The sequence below is a fragment of the Salvelinus alpinus genome, chromosome 5 (genome assembly GCF_045679555.1).
Source record: "Salvelinus alpinus chromosome 5, SLU_Salpinus.1, whole genome shotgun sequence".
Lineage (NCBI taxonomy): Eukaryota > Metazoa > Chordata > Actinopteri > Salmoniformes > Salmonidae > Salvelinus > Salvelinus alpinus.
The window spans coordinates 18,659,063-18,676,739 of record NC_092090.1 but is presented as its reverse complement, the minus strand read 5'-3'; the positions used below and the strand labels follow the sequence as shown (position 1 = coordinate 18,676,739).

At 46.9% G+C, this 17,677-nt stretch overlaps 1 protein-coding gene across 5 annotated transcripts in view; it reads left to right on the top strand.

Annotated features, from left to right (window-relative positions):
* Nucleotides 1-17,677, top strand: part of lrrk1 (leucine-rich repeat kinase 1) — a 146,219-nt gene that overhangs the window by 78,220 nt on the left and 50,322 nt on the right. For 4 of the 5 annotated variants that reach the window (XM_071400831.1, XM_071400830.1, XM_071400833.1 and 1 more), the window contains 4 exons: nucleotides 1,153-1,292; nucleotides 6,234-6,386; nucleotides 9,803-9,965; nucleotides 16,224-16,393. In XM_071400831.1, the coding sequence (XP_071256932.1) occupies nucleotides 1,153-1,292; nucleotides 6,234-6,386; nucleotides 9,803-9,965; nucleotides 16,224-16,393 (626 nt within the window). The remainder of the gene's footprint in view (nucleotides 1-1,152; nucleotides 1,293-6,233; nucleotides 6,387-9,802; nucleotides 9,966-16,223; nucleotides 16,394-17,677) is intronic. The other variant, XM_071400829.1, reaches the window with a different exon arrangement.

Below are 17,677 nucleotides of genomic sequence, written 5' to 3'. Positions count from 1 at the left end.
AAGTAGGCATCTCTGGGTCTGAGAAACCAGCCCTACAGTAAGTCTGTTACAGTTGCACAGGATTTTATTTGAAGATCAACTTGAGGTCATCTGCAAACCTCAAGCCCTCTGTTAAATTGAATAGCAGACTGGGGGCGACGTTTTCGTGCCGTATAAGCATTGTGTAAAGTGCAAAAATAACCATAAACCAAATTATAATCTGGCAGCGTGATTTAATTAAAAACAATTCTTCATGTGCGCTATAAAGAGGTAACTATTTATGTATTGCTCAGTTCACTAAACTGTAGTTAAATAATTGTCTCCTTTTATAATGCACATTGTTGAAGAAGAAAAGTTTCAAATGAAATCACACTGCAACATGATGTTTACAGTATTTGTTGTACTTTGCACAATGCTCTACTAAAATTGTTGCCCCTGTGTTTATCTGCCCCTGTGTTTCCCTCCCTCCTTCCCTCTCTCTCTCCCTCTCTCACTACCTCCTTCCCTCCCTCCCTCTCTCACTACCTACTTCCCTCCCTCCTTCCCTCTCACTACCTCCTTCCCTCCCTCCCTCTCTCCCTCCCTCTCTCTCTCACTACCTACTTCCCTCCCTCCCTCTCTCCCTCCCTCTATCACTACCCACTTCCCTCCCTCCCTCTCTCACTACCTCCTTCCCTCTCTCACTACCTCCCTCCCTCTCTCACTACCTCCTTCCCTCCCTCCCTCTCTCACTACCTCCTTCCCTCTCTCACTACCTCCTTCCCTCCCTCCCTCTCTCCCTCCCTCTATCACTACCCACTTCCCTCCCTCCCTCTCTCACTACCTCCTTCCCTCTCTCACTACCTCCCTCCCTCTCTCACTACCTCCTTCCCTCTCTCACTACCTCCTTTCCTCCCTCCCTCTCTCTCTCCCTCTCTCACTACCTACTTCCCTCCCTCTCTCCCTCCCTCTATCCCTCCCCACTTCCCTCCCTCCCTCTCTCACTACCTCCTTCCCTCTCTCACTACCTCCTTCCCTCTTCTTCCCTATCTCCCTCTCTCCCTCCCTCTCTCACTACCTACTTCCCTTCCTACATCCCTCTCTCCCTCCTTCCCTCTTTCCCTCTCTTCTTCCCTCTCTCCCTCCTTCCCTCTTTCCCTCTCTTCTTCCCTCTCTACCGACCTACCTTGGCAGTGTGGAATCGACTGATGTCAACTGGAAGAGGAAGAAAAGCGGGGGCATCAAGATCATTTGCCAATCAGAGACCAGGGATTTTTCAGCCATGGCCTTCATTACGGACCATGTCAATTCCCTCATCGAACAGTGGTTCCCTGGTAAGGTTTCTCTCTCTTTCAATTCAAAGGGCTTTATTGGCATGGGGAACATATGTTTACATTGCCAAAGCAAGTGAAATGGATAATAAAAAATAAAAATAAAAAAAGTAAACGTTATACAAAAAAAGTTTCAAAGGAATAGAGACAGGTCTGTCTGTCTGTCTGTCTGCTTCCCCTAACTCAGCATGACAGCCAAAGTCTGTCATATTTCCTGCTGCTCAATCGTCATGTTAATTAAAATAGCAGATTGTGTCTTTTAAATGCAGCTTTAACACAGTGGAGTGTTGATGATTCAGTCATTAGTCCACATTAAACTCCTGATGCTGCTTATAGATTACCTGTCAAATCACAGCACTTAGCAGACTGGTCAGCATGGTGGGTGTGTTGTGATCTGTGTGTTTGCATTCATATTTATGTTTTGGATCCCTGCTCAGCTGGGGCCACTCATATGAAAATGTGTTCATGACTGTAATTCGCTTTGGATAAAAATGTCTGCTAAATGGGATATTTCATGATATATTATTTGTGTTTCTGTAGTGTAGGTGCTGGATGACTGAGTAATTAATGTTGATTGGGGATTTGTTTACACTCGCATGCATGAGTCATTCAGACTCATGCATTCATTTCCACGGGCACAGGGCCCAACTGGTGATTCATACGTGTCAGATTCATGTAAATGATATTCACACACGGAAAGTTATTTCTCAAGATGGAGTTATGTCTCAAGTTAATTAGGATTCAGTCTATGTCCCTCTGCGCCTGTCTCTGTGTTCCTGTCTCTGTGCTCCAGTCTCTGTGCGCCTGTCTCTGTGCGCCTGTCTCTGTGCGCCTGTCCCTGTGTGCCTGTCCCTCTGCGCCTGTCTCTGTGCTCCTGTCTCTGTGCTCCAGTCTCTGTGCGCCTGTCTCTGTGCGCCTGTCTCTGTGCGCCTGTCTCTGTGTTCCTGTCTCTGTGCTCCAGTCTCTGTGCGCCTGTCTCTGTGCGCCTGTCTCTGTGCGCCTGTCTCTGTGTGCCTGTCCCTGTGCGCCTGTCCCTGTGCGCCGTCTCTGTGCGCCTGTCCCTGTGCGCCTGTCCCTGTGCGCCTGTCCCTGTGCGCCTGTCCCTGTGCGCCTGTCCCTGTGCGCCTGTCTCTGTGCGCCTGTCTCTGTGCGCCTGTCCCTGTGCGCCTGTCCCTGTGCGCCTGTCTCTGTGCGCCTGTCTCTGTGCGCCTGTCCCTGTGCGCCTGTCTCTGTGCGCCTGTCTCTGTGCGCCTGTCTCTGTGCGCACAGTGCACTCCTTTTATATTCTCTTTCTTTTTATAAAATAAGATCATCAATTATTTTCCCTAAAGGGGAAGTTTGATTGCACCAATACATACACCAACAGTACATACACAGTACATACACAGTACATACACAGTACATACACAGTACATACACAGTACATACACAGTACATACACAGTAAATACACGGTACATACACGGTACATACACAGTACATACACAGTACATACACAAAAAGCAACACCTCTTCAATGACTTTAACTTCATGTTGTATGCTAGACTCAGTCAGGATCTTTGTGTCACGTATGCTCCCTCTCCGGCCTCTAGGTCACCAGGCTGCTCGTTAGGGCGCACACCTGTCACCAGTGTACACGCGTAATGACACTCACCTGGACTCCATCACCTCCTTGATTACCTGCCCTTTATATGTCACTCCCTTTGGTTCCTTCCCCAGTCGTCATTGTTGCTGTTTCATGTCGGTGCGCTGTTTGTGTTTCTTGTTTTGTTCATTTATTAATTAAATGTATTCACTCCCTGAACTTGCTTCCCGCCTCTCAGCGTACATCATTACACTTTGATCCCCACTGACGGGTGTTCACACCTCGTGTTCCCGTTATCAAACAGTCGGGAGATAAAGCTGCTTTTGAGTGTTGACAGATAAAAGGCTATAGATCTTCTGAGTGGCAGCGGTGTGACGAATCTTCAGAGGTGTACGGACAATTAGGAGTATGAAACTAGGGTATTTGGTGTAGTGTAAAAACTCAGGGTGTTTCTCAATATGCTTACTACCGTGCTCCACACTCATGCTCCAAGTGCGTTCTCCAAGGACGTTCTCTTGAGTACGTTCTTGTGAGGACGAGAGTGGAGAACACATAAAATATTCCATTTGAGAAGCCCTCCCCCTACTGTATTACCTCACGCTGCACCTCCCCCTACTGTATTACCTCACGCTGCACCTCCCCCTACTGTATTACCTCACGCTGCACCTCCCCCTACTGTATTACCTCACGCTGCACCTCCCCCTACTGTATTACCTCACGCTGCACCTCCCCCTACTGTATTACCTCACGCTGCACCTCCCCCTACTGTATTACCTCACGCTGCACCTCCCCCTACTGTATTACCTCACGCTGCACCTCTCCCTACTGTATTACCTCACGCTGCACCTCCCCCTACTGTATTACCTCACACTGCACCTCCCCTCTACTGTATTACCTCACGCTGCACCTCCCCCTACTGTATTACCTCACGCTGCACCTCCCCCTACTGTATTACCTCACGCTGCACCTCCCCCTACTGTATTACCTCACGCTGCACCTCCCCTCTACTGTATTACCTCACGCTGCACCTCCCCCTACTGTATTACCTCACGCTGCACCTCCCCCTACTGTATTACCTCACGCTGCTCCTCCCCGTACTGTATTACCTCACGCTGCACCTCCCCCTACTGTATTACCTCACGCTGCACCTCCCCCTACTGTATTACCTCACGCTGCACCTCCCCCTACTGTATTACCTCACGCTGCACCTCCCCCTACTGTATTACCTCACGCTGCACCTCCCCTCTACTGTATTACCTCACGCTGCACCTCTCCCTACTGTATTACCTCACGCTGCACCTCCCCTCTACTGTATTACCTCACGCTGCACCTCTCCCTACTGTATTACCTCACGCTGCACCTCCCTCTACTGTATTACCTCACGCTGCACCTCTCCCTACTGTATTACCTCACGCTGCACCTCCCCTCTACTGTATTACCTCACGCTGCACCTCTCCCTACTGTATTACCTCACGCTGCACCTCCCCCTACTGTATTACCTCACGCTGCACCTCCCCCTACTGTATTACCTCACGCTGCACCTCCCCCTACTGTATTACCTCACGCTGCACCTCCCCTCTACTGTATTACCTCACGCTGCACCTCTCCCTACTGTATTACCTCACGCTGCACCTCCCCCTACTGTATTACCTCACGCTGCACCTCCCCTCTACTGTATTACCTCACGCTGCCCTCCCCCTACTGTATTACCTCACGCTGCACCTCCCCCTACTGTATTACCTCACGCTGCACCTCCCCTCTACTGTATTACCTCACGCTGCACCTCTCCCTACTGTATTACCTCACGCTGCACCTCCCCTCTACTGTATTACCTCACGCTGCACCTCCCCCTACTGTATTACCTCACGCTGCACCTCTCCCTACTGTATTACCTCACGCTGCACCTCCCCTCTACTGTATTACCTCACGCTGCACCTCCTCCTACTGTATTACCTCACGCTGCACCTCCCCCTACTGTATTACCTCACGCTGCTCCTCCCCGTACTGTATTACCTCACGCTGCACCTCCCCCTACTGTATTACCTCACGCTGCACCTCCCCCTACTGTATTACCTCACGCTGCACCTCCCCCTACTGTATTACCTCACGCTGCACCTCCCCCTACTGTATTACCTCACGCTGCACCTCCCCTCTACTGTATTACCTCACGCTGCACCTCTCCCTACTGTATTACCTCACGCTGCACCTCCCCTCTACTGTATTACCTCACGCTGCACCTCTCCCTACTGTATTACCTCACGCTGCACCTCCCTCTACTGTATTACCTCACGCTGCACCTCTCCCTACTGTATTACCTCACGCTGCACCTCCCCTCTACTGTATTACCTCACGCTGCACCTCTCCCTACTGTATTACCTCACGCTGCACCTCCCCCTACTGTATTACCTCACGCTGCACCTCCCCCTACTGTATTACCTCACGCTGCACCTCCCCTCTACTGTATTACCTCACGCTGCACCTCTCCCTACTGTATTACCTCACGCTGCACCTCCCCCTACTGTATTACCTCACGCTGCACCTCCCCTCTACTGTATTACCTCACGCTGCCCTCCCCCTACTGTATTACCTCACGCTGCACCTCCCCCTACTGTATTACCTCACGCTGCACCTCCCCTCTACTGTATTACCTCACGCTGCACCTCTCCCTACTGTATTACCTCACGCTGCACCTCCCCTCTACTGTATTACCTCACGCTGCACCTCCCCCTACTGTATTACCTCACGCTGCACCTCTCCCTACTGTATTACCTCACGCTGCACCTCCCCTCTACTGTATTACCTCACGCTGCACCTCTCCCTACTGTATTACCTCACGCTGCACCTCCCCTCTACTGTATTACCTCACGCTGCACCTCCCCCTACTGTATTACCTCACGCTGCACCTCCCCTCTACTGTATTACCTCACGCTGCACCTCCCCTCTACTGTATTACCTCACGCTGCACCTCCCCCTACTGTATTACCTCACGCTGCACCTCCCCCTACTGTATTACCTCACGCTGCACCTCCCCCTACTGTATTACCTCACGCTGCACCTCCCCTCTACTGTATTACCTCACGCTGCACCCCCCCCTACTGTATTACCTCACGCTGCACCTCCCCCTACTGTATTACCTCACGCTGCTCCTCCCCGTACTGTATTACCTCACGCTGCACCTCCCCCTACTGTATTACCTCACGCTGCACCTCCCCCTACTGTATTACCTCACGCTGCACCTCCCCCTACTGTATTACCTCACGCTGCACCTCCCCCTACTGTATTACTTTAGACCTGACGGCCAGACTCCACCAGACCACGTGTGACTTTCTGTATCTCTCTGTGTCATCTGCCCTCCTTTAGCCTTGACGGCCAGTGAGAGTGATGGGACCCGATTGATTGAGCAGTACGCCCCCTGCCCCCAGTGTTCCTCCATGAGCAGACAGAACCAGGGACCTGGGGGTCTGGGGGAACCCCCAACCAGAGGGACTGCAGCTGGGAGAAGAGGAGGAGAAGGTAGGGTGGGCCAATATACAGTCAACTTCTGATGGAATGTCTAGGGGCTATTGCAAAAGTTTAAATTAAACCCAATCAATGCGGACATTAAGCACTAAAACATTGATTTGCTTCAGTGAAAGCATACCCTTATAATGTATTATTACTTGTTATAAGCATGCATGAGCACCTATAATGTTTTATAAATGTCTTCAAGATGGCGCCGTCAGAGGGCTGCCTCGCTTCTAGTCCTTAGGAAACTTTGCAGTATTTTGTTTTTTATGTAATATTTCTTACATTGTTAGCCCGGAAAATCTTAAGTGTTATTACATACAGCCGAGAAGAACTTTTGGATATCAGAGCGACGTCAACTTACTAGGAATACGACTTTCCCAAAGCGGATCCTTTGTCCGAACCACCCAGGGCATTTGAACTGATTCCAGAGGCCAACCCAACGCCACCAGAGAAGAGGTAGACGGAGCGGTCTTCAGGTCAGACTTCAGAGCACACCACCCACCGCTTCCAAGTATATTACTCGCTAATGTCCAGTCTCTAGATAACTAGGTATACAAAATTAGGGCAAGAGTTGCTTTCCAGAGAGACATCAGAGATTGTAACATACTCTGTTTCACGGAAACATGGCTCTCTTGGGATATGCTGTCGGAGTCGGTACAGCCACCTGGAATCTTTGTGCGTCGACAGGAATAAACATCTCTCCGGGAAGAAGGGCAAGGGTGTATGTTTCATGATTAACGAGTCATGGTGTAATCGTAACAACATCCAGGAACTCAAGTCCTTTTGTTTATCTGACCTAGAATTCCTTACAATCAAATGCCGACCGTATTATCTCCCAAGAGAATTCTCGCCGGTTACGGTCACAGCCGTGTTTATCCCCCCTCAAGCCGGTACCACGACGGCCCTCAAGGAACTTCACTGGACTCTATGCAAACTGGAAACCATATATCCTGAGGCTGCATTTATTGTAGCAGGGGATTTTAACAAAGCAAATTTGAGAACAAGGCTACATAAATTCTACCAGCATATTAACTGTAGCACTCGCGCTAGAAAAACACTGGATCACTGCTACTCTAACTTCCGCAATGCATACAGGCCCTCCCCCGCCCTCCTTTCGACAAATTTGACCACGACTCCATTTTGCTCCTCCCGTCCTATAGGTAGAAACTCAAACAGGATGTACCCGTGCTAAGGACTATTCCACGCTGGTCTGACCAATCGGAATCCACGCTTCAAGATTGTTTTGATCACGCGGACTGGGATATATTCTGGGTAGCCTCAGAGAATAATATCGACGTATACGCTGATTCGGTGAGTTAGTTTATAAGGAAGTATAGTGGCATACTGTGACTATTAATACCTACCCTAACCAGAAACTTTGGATAGATAGCGGAATTCGCGCAAAACTGAAAGCGCGAACCACCGCATTTAACCATGGAAAGGTGACTGGGAATATGGCCAAATACAAAAAGTGTAGTTATACCCTCCGCAAGGCAATCAATCAAGTGAAATGTCAGTATAAAGACAAAGTGGAGTCGCAATTCAATGGCTCAGTCACGAGATGTATCTGGCAGGGTCTACAGACAATCACGGACTACAAAAGGAAAACCAGCCACGCTAGGGACACCGATGTCTTGCTTCCAGACAAACTAAACACCTTCTTTGCCCGCTTTGAGGATAATACAGTGCCACCGACGTGACCCACTACCAAGGACTGTGGGCTCTCCTTCTCCTTGACCGATGTGAGTAAGACATTTAAACGTGTTAACCCTCGCAAGGCTGCTGGCCCAGACATCATCCCTAGCCGCGTTCTCAGAACATGCGCAGACCAGCTGGCTGGTGTGTTTACGGACATATTCAATCTCTCCCTGTCCCAGTCTGCTGTACCCACATGCTTCAAGATGGCCACCATTGTTCCTGTACCCAAGAAAGCAAAGGTAACTGAACTAAATGACTATCGCCCCGTAGCACTCACTTCTGTCATCATGAAGTGCTTTGAGAGACTAGTCAAGGATCATATCACCTCCACCTTACCGGTCACCCTAGACCCACTTCAATAGGTCCACAGACGATGCAATCGCCATCACACTGCCCTATCCCATCTGGACAAAAGGAATACCTATGTAAGAATGCTGTTCATTGACAATAGCTCAGCATTTAACACCATAGTACCTTCTAAGCTCATTATTAAGCTTGAGGCCCTGGGTCTCAACCCCGCCCTGTGCAATTGGGTCCTGGACTTCCCGACGGGCCGCCCCCGGGTGTTGAAGGTAGGAAACATCTCCACTTCGCTGATCCTCAACACTGGGGCCCCACAAGTGTGTGTGCTCAGCCCCCTCCTCTATTCCCTGTTCACCCATGACTGTGTGGCCATGCACGCCTCCAACTCAATCATCAAGTTTGCAGAAGACACAACAGTAGTAGGCTTGATTACCAACAACGACGAGACAGCCTACAGGGACGAGGTGAGGGCACTCGGAGTGTGGTGTCAGGAAAACAACCTCTCACTCTACGTCAACGAAACAAATGAGATGATCGTTGTCTTCAGGAAACAGCAGAGGGAGCAACCCCCTATCCACATCGACGGGACAGCAGTGGAGAAGGTGGAAAGTTTTAAGTTCCTCGACGTACACATCACGGACAAACTGAAACTGAAGAAGGCACATGGCAACTGCACCGCCCACAACCGCAAGGCTCTCCAGAGGGAGGTGCAGTCTGCACAACACTGGGGGCAAACTCACTGCCCTACAGGACACCTACAGCACCCGATATCACAGGAAGGCCAAAAAGATCATCAAGGACAATAACCACCTGTCACTGCCTGTTCACCCTGCTACCATCCAGAAGGCGAGGTCAGTACAGGGGCATCAAAGCTGGGACAGAGAGACTGGAAAACAGCTTCTATCTCAAGGCCATTAGACTGTTTAACAGCCATCACTAACACAGAGAGGCTGCTGCCTACATACAGACTTGAAATCATTGGCCACTTTAATAAATGGATCACTAGTCACTTTAATAATGCCACTTTAATAATGTTTACATATCTTACATTGCTCATCTCATATGTATATACTGTATTTGATACCTTCTATTGCATCTTGCCTATGCAGCTCTGTTATTGCTCATCCATATATTTAAATGTAAATATTCTTATTCCATTCCTTTACTTAGATTTGTGTGTATTAGGTAGTTGTTGTGGAATTGTTAGATTACATGTTAGATATTGCTGCACTGTCGGAACTAGAAGCACAAGCATTTCGCTACACTCGCAATAACATCTGCTAACCATGTGTATGTGACCAATAAAATGTGATTTGATTTGAAATCAACCTATAATATTGTTTTTGTAATGGGACTGCTGTGAAACCGAGTTTGCACTCTGAAGTCAACTTTATCTTTTGGTCTGATTATCCCACCGCTAGGCAGAGAAAAAGGGGGAGGACGAGGAGGGCACTTCTTCAACATGGAGGACTGTGTGATCGCTGCCATGGGCCAGGAGTACATAGTGTGTCCCCAGCACCCCGACCAGCCTGTCCCCCTTCAGGAGCTGGTCCCAGAGCTTTTCATGACCGACTTCCCCTCACGGTAACCTCTCACCTTTCACCCTGACCCTTGACCTCTAACCCCTGACCTGTTGACCTATTAGCGCTGCGCGGCTGTCCCCCCCAGTATAGATGCTGTATCCCAATTCTCATCCCTTCTCCTGAAGTGTGCACTTGCTCTCCCCGTCATGGACATATAAGGATTGGTGTTACTATTGGCTGGAGGGAGTTTCCATCATTATCAAATCCAATCGCAGACTCAGCCAGACTCAGTGTAACTTCACAAGACGATGAGCCTGGGGAAGGCACGGCACGGCAGATGGGCTAATCCTCTTCACATAGGGGTGAATCATGTCTTTCACTTAAGTCACATTTGTTCTTAGTCATGCATTGACGTCAATGGGAGACTAGTTTAAATGTATTCTCAAGTTGAAGTTAGGATGCCTGATGATTTGTAGGTCAGTCATTTTGTGCTGAGCTTTGCTAGAACCGATTCTCTCCAACATGCTATCAAACGTGCGCTCGCACACACACACACACCCTCGGAACCACAAACCTCTTATCCCTAACCTTTGGCCCATCATCTGTCACGTTTGACCCTTCACCTGTCACCCACACTCAGGCTGAGCTTTTGGTTATAACCGGAATAGATGGCTCTATTTAGTCAATAGGGACAACAAAAGATTGCCCTTGCACTGGGAGAAAACATTTGTTTGGTTGATCGTTCATTTGTTTCACTCACTTAATGCCTGGTCAGAGGTAGAGCACTATGGGTCCTCCTGTGTCCTCCTGTAGTAATGTGTAGTACAGGGCCTTGTGGTTCTGGTGTCCTCCTGTAGTAATGTGTAGTACAGGACCTTGTGGTTTCCTGCTGTGTTGATAGGAGTCTAGGAGTCTCCTTAGGCTCCTCACTGACAGGACCGTGACATGTACAGTATGGAACACACTGCAGGCATAGATACTCTGTACACACACACTCGCATACAGAGGTACAGCAATCCTGCGCACGCTCACGCTCACACGCTCACACGCTCACACGCACACACACACACACACACACACACACACACACACACACACACACACACACACACACACACACACACACACACACACACACACACACACACACACACACACACACACAGCCCTTCAAGGGTTTGGCTGCGTAATGAGTTTCAGTTGATTTCTCAACAGTGACCGCATCCGTTGATGTATTGTTTACCCTTAAGGTTAACCACACACACACACACACACACACACACACACACACACACACACACACACACACACACACACACACACACACACACACACACACACACACACACACACACACACACACACACAGTGCTTGAGGGTTGATTACACAAGTATATCTCTGTGAAATACTACAGGCCGCTGTCGTATTTACTGTTCATTGGGCAACAATCACTCCCAAATATTTCTGATATCAGGCAACACATTTTTAGTGCTGCTGTAAGACAAGAGAGATATTGACTAAATAATCACTTCCTCAAACACTGGTGCCACGAGTTGACATCAGCTAACACCACAGCTATGTAGACACACACACACACACACAGGAACGTGCATGCAAACATGGACACACAGAACATACACACACAGGAACGAGCTCAAACACTGCTGTGTGACTCTGCTGAAATGCAATTTAAAGCATGTTTGAGATTAAATTGACCCTGAATAATGTTTCCCCAGCCTTACATTCACATATGGGCCCTAGCAGGAAGTCAGCTCCAGGATAGATGGTCAACTCTGAGCAGTTAAGATTGGCAGCTGACCAAGGCTTTTTGTTCTATGCTCATTTAAGCGGTTGTGCCGGTTTGTTGACATAGAGCTCTACATTAAAATCTCACATGAAAGACTTGGGCTTGTGTCCCAAATGGCACTCTCTTCCCTATGTAGTGCACTACTTTTGACTGGCTTCCTGTCCAAATTAGTGCATTAAATAGGGAAGGGGGTGCCATTTGAGACACAGATTTGTGTTCATGATATGAAGAGGATTGTAACGTTCGTTCTCCTCCTCGTCTGAGGAGGAGCAAGGATCGGACCAAAATGCAGCTTGGTATGTTTCCATATTTATTTTTATAATAATAACGAAGACGAAAAACACTTAATAAACTACAAAACGACGTTACAAGACCTGAACATGTGAACTTACAGACAACGAAGAACGCAATGAACAGGAACAGACTAACAAACTAAACGAAACAGCCCTGTGTGGTACAAACACTGACACAGGAACAATCACCCACCAACAAACGGTGTGAACAGCCTACCTTAATATGGTTCTCAATCAGAGGAAACGTAAAACACCTGCCCCTGATTGAGAACCATATCAGGCTAATTAACAATGAACCTAAACATAGAAACACATAACATAGAATGCCCACCCCAACTCACGCCCTGACCATACTAAACAAAGACAAAATAAAGGAAATCAGGTCAGGAATGTGACAAGGATGCTAATAAGGACTTAGGAATGTTGTTTTAGATTCCGTCTCTCACAGTTGAAGTGTACCTATGATAAAAATTACAGACCTCTACATGCTTTGTAAGTAGGAAACACTGTCGATTTTGCAGGTTATCAAATACTTGTTCGCCCCACTGTACCTTTCTCAAAGAGTGCAGTGCATAAAGTCAGAACATCTGCTGTCTCAGCCACTGCCTGACACCAAGGGAGTTTCTTTTTTTATTTAACCTTTATTTAAAGAGGAGCGACCCAGGGATGTGTGTGCTTTGGGGACCTTTAACAGAATGTGACTGGCAGAACACAAGGGAGTACCCCACGCTCTTCTCAATTTACATCAACAATATAGTTCAGGCAGTAGGAAGCTCTCTCATCCATTTATATGCAGATGATACAGTCTTATACTCAGCTGGCCCCTCCCTGGATTTTGTGTTAAACGCTCTACAACAAAGCTTTCTTAGTGTCCAACAAGCTTTCTCTGCCCTTAACCTTGTTCTGAACCCCTTCAAAACAAAGGACATGTGGTTTGGTAAGAAGAATGCCCCTCTCCCCAACGGTGTGATCAATACCTCTAAGGGTTTAGAACTTGAGGTAGTCACCTCATACAAGTACTTGGGAGCATGGCTAGACGGTACACTGTCCTTCTCTCAGCACATATCAAAGCTGCAGGATAAGGTTAAATCTAGACTTGGTTTCCTCTGTCGTAATCGCTCATCTTTCACCCCAGCTGCCAAACTAACCCTGATTCAGATGACCATCCTACCCATGCTAGATTACGGAGACATACTTTATAGATCGGTAGGTAAGGGTCAGCTCAAGCGGCTAGATGTTCTTTACCATTCGGCCATGAGATTTGCCACCAACGCTCCTTATAGGACACATCACTGCACTCTAACTCAACTGTACACTGGTCATCTCTGTATATCCGTCGCAAGACCCACTGGTTGATGCTTATTTATAAAACCCTCTTAGGCCTCACTCCCCCCTGTCTGAGATACCTACTGCAGCCCTCATCCTCCACATACAACACCCGTTCTGCCAGTCACATTCTGTTAGAGGGCCCCAAAGCACACATATCCCTGGGTCGCTCGTCTTTTCAGTTCGCTGCAGCTAGCGACTGGAACGAGCTGCAAAAAACACTCAAACTGGACAGTTTTATCTCCATCTCTTCATTCAAAGATACAATCATGGACACTCTTACTGACAATTGTGGCTGCTTCGCATGATGCATTGTAGTCTCTACCTTCATGCCCTTTGTGCTGTTGTCTGTGCCCTAAAATGTTTGTACTATGTTTTGTGCTGCTACCATGTTGTACTACTACCATGTTGCTGCCATGTTGTGTTGCTACCATGTTGTTGTCATGTTGTGTTGCTACCATGCTGTGTTGTCATGTGTTGCTGCCGTGCAATTTTGTTGTCTTATAGGTCTCTCTTTATGTTTTGTTGTGGTGTCGTGTGTTTTGTGCTATATTTTTATTTGTAATCCCAGCCCCCTTCACCGCAGGAGGCCTTTTGGTAGGCCGTCATTGTTGATAACAATTTGTTCTTAACTGACATGCCTACTGTAGTTAAATAAAGGTTAAATAAAAATAAATGCTGAAAGATGAAAATTACATTAGTGATGGATAGTGAGGCTTTGTGTGTACTGTATGGGGTATACATAGTATCATGTACTCTATGAGGTATCATGTACTCTATGAGGTATACATAGTATCATGTCCTCTGAGGTATACATAGTATCATGTTCTCTATGAGGTATACATAGTATCATGTTCTGTATGAGGTATACATAGTATCATGTTCTGTATGAGGTATACATAGTATAATGTACTCTATGAGGTATACATAGTATCATGTACTCTATGAGGTATACATAGTATCATATACTCTGAGGTATACATAGTATCATGTTCTGTATGAGGTATACATAGTATCATGTACTCTATGAGGTGTTGTCGTGGTAATTTCCTGTATTATTAAATGAGGATAGTTTACAAACCACACACAAGTCAGAGTTATATTTAAACTTCATCTTTAATCAAATGAGCTTCACCATAGCCCTTTGACTCTCAGATCAATTCAGTGTCTATAAATGAATTCTGAGAGTCCCTATAAGAGAATGCCAAGTTCTTTTATAGCCAAGATACACCCCTCTTAACTTACATGACGAACCACAGATCTTAGGAGCTTCACAAAGGGCCTTTTACTTGAGAGAGGAGTATCCCATAGCCAGATAGCATTAGCTATAAATTATTGTTCAGTTTGGTCTCCTAGACGAGGTTCTACTTCTCGTTCTTGGTACTTAATAGTACCAAAACATTACCTCATCCAATGGCATATATCAATTGTCCACTTTAGATACTCCCATCTCAAATACACCCCCTCTTCTCTCCCCTCCTGGACAAGCTCACTGAGGGGAGTGACTTCTAGGTCATATACTATCTCAAGATTAGTGCAACATCAGAGGGGTAATACAATGGTTCCAGACACTGCCATACTCCTCCCCCCAATGAGAAAAGGAGGGAGTGACTGGAGTACAGACATTGTGGAGCCCTTCACATGGTTTAACAGATACATTCACATATGAAGACAATGTTCAAACCTGTTCACATATGAAGACAATGTTCCATTCTGATATTCTGCATATTACCAGACATGTAAAAGACAAAAAGTGACATTCTAATGACAAGTATCTCACATAAGCATATTATGAAAGTAAATAAAACATCTTATTTATCTATGTTACCTAACTAATTCTGATTCAGCTACGACAGTGTACATAGTATCATGTACTCTATGAGGTGTACATAGTATCATGTACTCTATGAGGTGTACATAGTATCATGTACTCTGAGGTATACATAGTATCATGTACTCTGAGGTATACATAGTATCATGTACTCTGAGGTATACATAGTATCATGTACTCTGAGGTGTACATAGTATCATGTACTATATGAGGTATACATAGTATCATGTACTCTGAGGTATACATACTATCATGTACTCTGAGGTGTACATAGTATCATGTACTCTATGAGGTATACATAGTATCATGTACTCTATGGGGTATACATAGTATCATGTACTCTATGAGGTATACATAGTATCATGTACTCTATGAGGTATACATAGTATCATGTACTCTATGAGGTATACATAGTATCATGTACTCTGAGGTATACATAGTATCATGTACTCTATGAGGTATACATAGTATCATGTACTCTATGAGGTGTACATAGTATCATGTACTCTATGAGGTATACATAGTATCATGTACTCTATGAGGTATACATAGTATCATGTACTCTATGAGGTATACATAGTATCATGTACTGTATGGTGTTTGTGTTATATTGGTTGTTTCTGTAGAAGAACCAGCTGGAGTGTGTTTATAATGTTTGTGTGTGTGACGTGCATAACATAATACTGTGTGTGTGTGTGTAGGTTGTTCCTAGAGAAGAACCAGCTGGAGTGTGTTTATAATGTTTGTGTGTGTGACGTGCATAACATAATACTGTGTGTGTGTGTGTGTAGGTTGTTCCTAGAGAAGAACCAGCTGGAGTGTGTTTATAATGTTTGTGTGTGTGACGTGCATAACATAATACTGTGTGTGTGTGTGTAGGTTGTTCCTAGAGAAGAACCAGCTGGAGTGTGTTTATAATGTTTGTGTGTGTGACGTGCATAACATAATACTGTGTGTGTGTGTGTGTAGGTTGTTCCTAGAGAAGAACCAGCTGGAGTGTGTTTATAATGTTTGTGTGTGTGACGTGCATAACATAATACTGTGTGTGTGTGTGTGTGTAGGTTGTTCCTAGAGAAGGCTCAGTTGGAGTGTAGTGAGGAGGAGAGTGATATCCTGGGTCAGGGGGGCAGTGGAACTATCATCTATAGAGCCTGTTACCGTGGCCAACCAGTCGCCATCAAACGCTTTCACTTCAAGAAGTGCAGGCAGCAGACCATCAGCAGTGGTACAGGTAACACACACACACACACACACCATTCCCTCATCAGTACAGGCCATTATACTGCCAATGTTTGTCTATGGTGATTGCATGGCTGTGTGCTCGAGTTTATACACCGGTCAGCAACGGGTGTGAAGTGGTGTCCACTACTATCTCTCACGCTACCACTGGCTCTAAGCCAGCTTTGAACAACTGGAACTGTAGTGTGTGTGTGTGTGTGTATGGATATCCTTGAGTTATCGTCTCTCTATTTAAGGGCCTTGTTCATGGAACGATATTGCAGCTCTTAATCCTGATATCTATTTTCTCATGTTCTCCTCTCTCTCTTCCCTCTCTCTTCTCCCCTCTCTCTTCCCTCTCTCTCACTTCCCCTCTCTCTCCTCTCTCTTCTCTCCTCTCTCTCTTCTCTCCTCTCTCTCTTCCCTCTCTCTCACCTCCCCTCTCTTCCCTCTCTCTCTTCCCTCTCTCTCTCTTCCCTCTCTCTCTTCCCTCTCTCTCTCTTCCCTCTCTCTCTTCCCTCTCTCTCACTTCCCCTCTCTCTTCTCTCCTCTCTCTTCTCTCCTCTCTCTTCTCTCCTCTCTCTTCTCCCCTCTCTCTTCTCCCCTCTCTCTTCCCTCTCACTCACCTCCCCTCTCTCTTCTCCTCTCTCTCTTCCCTCTCACTCACCTCCCCTCTCTCTTCTCCTCTCTCTCTTCCCTCTCTCTCACTTCCCCTCTCTCTTCTGTCCTCTCTCTTCTGTCCTCTCTCTTCTGTCCTCTCTCTTCTGTCCTCTCTCTTCTGTCCTCTCTCTTCTCCCCTCTCTCTTCTCCCCTCTCTCTTCTCTCATCTCTCCTTGTCTCTCTCCTCCCCTCTCTTCTCCCCTCTCTCTTCCCTCTCTCTCTTCTCCCCTCTCTCTTCTCTCCTCTCTCCTTGTCTCTCTCCTCCCCTCTTTTTACGCCTTCCCGCTCTCTCTATTCCATCACCTCTTCACCTTCTTCCATCACCTCGTCTCCTCTCTTTGTTTCCATCTGTCTTCTCTGTATCCCTGACAGTGATAAAAGCTATCTCTCTGCAGGCTCTGAGGATTCCTCATGATCTTCTCTTCCCATCTCTTCATCCCTCTCATCCCCTGTCCTTTTCTCTTCCCATCTAATTTCTGCTCCTGTCTTCTCTATCTCCCCAGGCTGTGATAAGGACTATCTGTGTGTGTCCCAAATGACTCCCTATTCAGAGCCCTATGGGCCCTGGTCCGACCTAGTGCACTGCAAAGGTACTAGGGTTCCATTTGGGACACCCACTCTCTCTTCAGGATAAGAG